At 44.0% G+C, this 5,397-nt stretch overlaps 1 protein-coding gene across 3 annotated transcripts; it reads right to left on the reverse strand.

Moving 5' to 3' along the window:
- mmd (monocyte to macrophage differentiation-associated) lies at nt 1-5,082 on the reverse strand. 3 transcript variants are annotated; one of them, XM_076086603.1, is made up of 8 exons: nt 4,965-5,082; nt 4,108-4,141; nt 3,381-3,462; nt 3,092-3,252; nt 2,734-2,808; nt 2,531-2,632; nt 2,069-2,138; nt 1-1,557 (listed from the first exon to the last, which is right to left on the reverse strand). In XM_076086603.1, the coding sequence occupies exons 2-8, from the start codon at nt 4,131-4,133 to the stop codon at nt 1,354-1,356; spliced, it is 720 nt and encodes a 239-aa protein (XP_075942718.1). In that variant the 5' UTR covers nt 4,134-4,141; nt 4,965-5,082; the 3' UTR covers nt 1-1,353. The 3 variants fall into 3 exon arrangements, with proteins under 3 accessions (XP_075942718.1, XP_075942719.1, XP_075942722.1); XM_076086604.1 differs by having other exon boundaries at nt 4,409-5,064; XM_076086607.1 differs by lacking the exon at nt 4,108-4,141 and having other exon boundaries at nt 4,965-5,058.
- Nucleotides 5,083-5,397: the final 315 nt, after the last annotated feature.

Raw genomic sequence — 5,397 nt, forward strand, 5'->3', positions numbered from 1 at the left:
TGGGGGGGGGGGGGGGGGGGGGGGGCATTCATGTACATATGCAGCAGCACCATTAACACCCAATGGAAAACACAAAAAAGCAGCAGTTTTTTTTGTTTTTTTCCCCTCCTGCAAAAGGCCAGGATCATTAAATCAACAGAACAAACAGAATATACAAACATTACAAAACACAGTGGTTATTTAACCAGAGCCACAATCAAGAAATATGCACTCGTTCAGCTCCACTAAGAGGAAAGCAACAGAGCCGTGAAGCAAACGTACACAAGAGATGAGGTTTCTGCACCGATGGAAGGAGACAGTGGGAATGAAACATCGGACTACAGTACAACGGTCGAGCATACTCGCGCTACTGTTCACACTAATATGAAAAACTACTCTCTCCTCGCATTACCTGAAACTGATTTTCTCTCATCGTTTGGCTCATTTATCTAAATCCCAGGGGGCGCTAAATACTGAGCGAGGAGGAAGTGTGGATGCCTGATCCCTGAGGACTGCATGTGGACAGAAAGACAAAGCATTGGTCCAAAAGGTTTGTGTGGATCAGATGGGTTCACAACGTAATCACTGTAAAAAGAACATTACAAAAAGATGGAAAAACGAAATAATCATTTCTTTCCTTGAAAATAACTTGAAAGACTTTAAATGTGTCTGAACTATTGAGGAGGGCTGGGTTCAAACAGCATCAACACATGTTGATACAGAGCATGAACAGTTGGTGTCAAATATCTGGTCAGATTCAAACTCAATCTTTGATCCGATAGTTCCTGATTTAAATGTAATTGTCTCAGAAGTTTTTATACACGTGTAGAAAACATTTGAAATCTTTGGTTTTCGGTGCTGAAACGTTGAAACGACACCCAGCCCTGCTCCTGATAACATCGGATTCTTAGCACCTCACTCCAGTGATCCCCAGTGTTCAAAGGGATGAACCCCCCCCCCCCCAAAAAAAATAAATCATCCAAATGTGGAATGTGACTTCCTTCAGAACAATACAAAACACTTTCTATCAAATCCCTCAAATACTGAATGTGCCACGGTTCATCATAGAGAGTCTTATCTCCCTCACTCACTCACTGTCTGTCCAGTTGTACAAAACAGCTGTGGAAGTAGCTTTTAGTTCGTCAGGGAGACGCTGACTCACTCTTCTGTCCCCCCCCCCCCCCCCCGTTAGAAAACAGTAAACAATTCACGGTCATTATTTGAGTAAACTTTACGGCTGTCGCTGCAGCTCCAGCGGGCAGTTGAGGGAGTCGGTGTGCAGGCGGGGTTAAGAGGTGGAGATACCGGCCATCATGTATGTATGCATCTATACACACACACACATATATATATCCTTGCGCCCAGGCCCCGTGGTCACGACTGGAGGAGGGCATCCGCGCTGGGGGCCTTGTAGAGGTATTTCCAGATGGCGTAGTAGTGCACGGCCGCCGCCAGCGCCACGAACACGTGCCAGATGGCGTGGGCGAAGGGGATGACGCCGTCGCTCTTGAAGAAGAACACGCCGAGGCAGTAGATGAGTCCGCCGCAGGCCAGCTCCTGAAGGCCCTCTGTGTTGCTCTGCAAGGAAGCACGAGACAAGGGAGCGAAAGGAAAGGAGACGTCACTAAAACTCTTCGGGACAAGAAGCCAGAAGTGTTTTAAATAGTCAGCTGTTGGTGAAGATGCAGGTGTTGCAAGGAGACTTCAGTATTCCTTTAATGGCACATAAGGCTGCTATGTTCATTACCACCACAAGAGGGCAGCAGTGAGTAAATAGATTCAACATGCTGAAGCTCCGTTGTGTTTATCAAGGAGAGCAACTCCTGCAAAGCGTCATAGAACCAATACTTCCACTTTGCACGACGCTAAAAAATACAATATTTGTTGCAGACTTAATGCCACAATGTGCTGCACACGTAGATCACTTTCTGATATTAATCACAATATACATTTATTAATAGAAGCACTAAACTAGTCCTCCCTCTGCTGTGAAACAGAAGAGGAAGTAAAAACACATTCATAACACGTGTTGATCAGGAACATGCTAATTAAATGCGACTGTTAATATATTCATAAATGATAATGTTACCATTGATGTCACGACTGACGCGGGGAGGAAACCCATCATCAAGTAGAAGGCCAGCTCAACAAGTTTGTACCTGCAGAGACAAACAGACGACGCGTTATGAGAAATATCAGCTTCTTCTTTCACCGGCTGCCAAAAGTCTCTGTTGTGACAAACTCGTTATTCAAGTGACGACGAACACTGAAATCAGAAACTGATAAAAGTCACCGAGCCGGTCTCAAAACCTCCGCTAATCTACAGAATCTAAACAGACCAGAACTTCAAAAAAACTCACTGGTTATTGTGGAGATTTTGGGCTATTTTGCTCTTTAATCTTTTAGTCCACACTCACTTACTACTTCTGTCTATTTGCATTTGTAGATTTCTCCTAAATTTACCAAAAGTTAGTGTTAGATATTCCCTCATTTGCATACGAGTGACATCTGATCAGACTTTTGAATTCCCAAACATCACATAGGAACTCACTTTTCATGATAGTTGAAGACATAAGCGGTTCCAGCAGCAGCCATGAGCCACACAAACCAGCGCATGTGAGCTGCTAGAGGGCCCAGCTCACGCAGGTTCAACCTGAGTAGAAAGCAGAAGAAGAGAACATGAGCGTCGATATTAGGCTTTCATTTACCACTCCAGACCCTCCGAGTATGAGGTGTCCTCTGTGCGACGCTCACCACGGTGTGTAGGAGGCAGCGATGAAGAAATAGATGACCACTCTGTCGCACATGTGGAAACATTGTTCCATGGACCTGAAACAAACAAACAGGTCATTTCTTTACTTGAGGGTGCAAAGGACGACATCGAAGGACATTCACAGCTAAAGGAAAATAGTGATTTTCAACGACAACATATGATTTTAAAAGGACATTTGACTGTTTTCCTTGCAGCCCCGTTTTACTGTGAATTCTCCAAAAGGGTCGATTGTATCTATTGACTGAGTCCTCATACACTGTATCTTTAACTGGCACACGAGACTGTTTCTGGTTTTCTGCGACCACGGTGGCTCGTCGTTGTCGTCGTGCTGCTCCTCACCTCATGTGGCTCCTCTTCCAGGTGATGATATGAAACACAGTGGAGACCAGGAAGAGGGCGCACAGGCCCATGCCGTACACCCAGGCTGTGATCCTCTCCCAGCCGTTGTCCGACAGACGGTGCAGCAGCGCCATGCCCACGACGGCGGGCACGATGAGGAACTACACGGAACAAAACCATTAAAACATCACACGAGATATTCCAGCCTACTGCAATCATTTCAGAGCTAGAACTCTGAATACAAGACTGACTCATCTCCAGTAAAACAACATGAACCTAAGCCACTCACTGCATGGGTGTAGCAGTTTGCAGCGTGCTCATAGTAGGTGGGCTGGTAGCGGCAGTTTGCAGAGGCCCGTCTGTTCATGAACCTGAAACACACAAATACACAATCACTCAACCCGGTGTAACTCCCAAAGAGAACCGATTTATGGAGGTTATCTATATTACAAGGAAATAAACCCACACGGGTAAATGTTTAATGGATATAAAGTGTGATAGGTAGATAATCACAAAAACAAACAAGAGCTCTCAAGGTGTAGATAAGAAGTACAAGAGAGAACAAATACTGGACTCTAATCTTTACCTTGAAACTAATTATGTACAATAATAGTGACTTGTAATATCATTATTTTCTGTTTTTAACCAAGATAATGAAGAACCACTGCTATTATTGTTATTATTATTGTGAATTATCTAAAAGTCATTTCCCATCAGTGTCTGGTTGATTTCAGGCTAGTTAAATACATTTTTATCGATCATTATTATGTGAAAGTTGAAGCACAATCATCTTAAAAACTGCATTAATTTTAAATTCCTTTTGTTCATATAATTAATATACCAGTATAGCTAAAAACAACAACTCGTGTTATTCTAACGTGACGTGGAAGAACGAGTTCAACTAACTTTATTAGTTAATCACAACTGACACAATGACATGAGCGAGTGACGTCACATTAGAGAACCCCAAAAAACCCATGATTTTATAAAACTGAGATGTTTGGGATTTCACAAACCTCTGACAGCTGTTCACTCTCTTCATTTCAGTGCCTTATTCACCACAGGAAACAAAAATAAAATTTAAAAATATCAGCAAGCAAAAGAGCTACAAAAGCCCTTCTTTACAAAAGACAAGAATAAAAGAATAAACCAAAAGGAACCGGACGTCCTAGCATTAGCTAGTATGCTAACGTGATGCTAATCATGAGCTAACTTTCACTACAGCTACAAGGCACCGGCAGCGTCAATACTCCAACTACAAAAGGCACCATTTTAGTCTTTTTCTTAACACCATTCTGTTACAAAATACTGTCTCACTGTCTCTTCTTCAAGCTGGAAATATTCCCATGAGCACCACCAGCAGCTACCGGGACAAACCGAAAAAATGACCCCCGCGAGCACCGCTCAATGACAGACAACTCCCACCCGCTGAGCCGCTCAATAGAAAATGTGATTTTTTTTTCTTCTTCTCTTCTTTTCTTTTGTGTGTGTGTGCCTCGCCGCCCAACCGGTGGCGAGATTTGAGTGGCTTCTTCTTCTTTTGAGGTTTATTGGCGTTTGGCAAACAATGAATTGGTGCATTACCGCCACCAACTGGTATGGAGTGTGGACCAGGACGTCTAGTACTTATAGTTTAGTAAAGTAAAGTGTGTCTAAACCCACTATAGTGACTGATTCCAGCAGCTTGCCCCTCGGCTGGGTGCGGGAGAAGATCGTGTTTCTTACTCGCTTCAACAAAGAGATTCCAGGCTCTTTCACTTTCGGGTGAGGTTCCCGTTTAATTAGAGATATAACTTATCCTCATGGTCTCCCTCTGGTGTGTCTTGCTTGCGGTAAAAACCGCGTGATCTCCCGGTCACGCATGCATCATTACCTGTCTGTTGTGGTGACCTTTCGTGTCGAGGTTTCGAAGCTCGTGTCGAGTAATCCGGGAGGATTTTTGTGAAGTGCGTGTCGAGGCTTGTGTTGACCACTTATGTGGTGATGTCCGGTCGTACCACGTGACTGATTCAGGAAACGGTTCACGGGTCTGGCGTGCGATTCGAAATATAAAGGGCAGCGAAACGCAATGGATCCTAAATCCCTGTCACGTCTTGTGTACTTTATTGCGCGTTTGTTTGCAAACTATTCGAGCTTCAGTGGAGGTCCAAAGGTACCTGGGTGAACCAAAGCGGGGAAGATTGGAGAACCCCCTGGAGTATTGGGAAGGACATACAAACATGTATCCCAACTTGTATGAACTTGCTGTTGCTTTTCTCTGCACTCCAGCTTCATCCGTGCCCTGTGAAGGGTGTTTTATAAAGCAG

Source organism: Anarhichas minor, unplaced genomic scaffold (genome assembly GCF_050575085.1).
Source record: "Anarhichas minor isolate MPS153535 unplaced genomic scaffold, ASM5057508v1 ptg000007l, whole genome shotgun sequence".
Taxonomy (NCBI): Eukaryota; Metazoa; Chordata; class Actinopteri; order Perciformes; family Anarhichadidae; genus Anarhichas; species Anarhichas minor.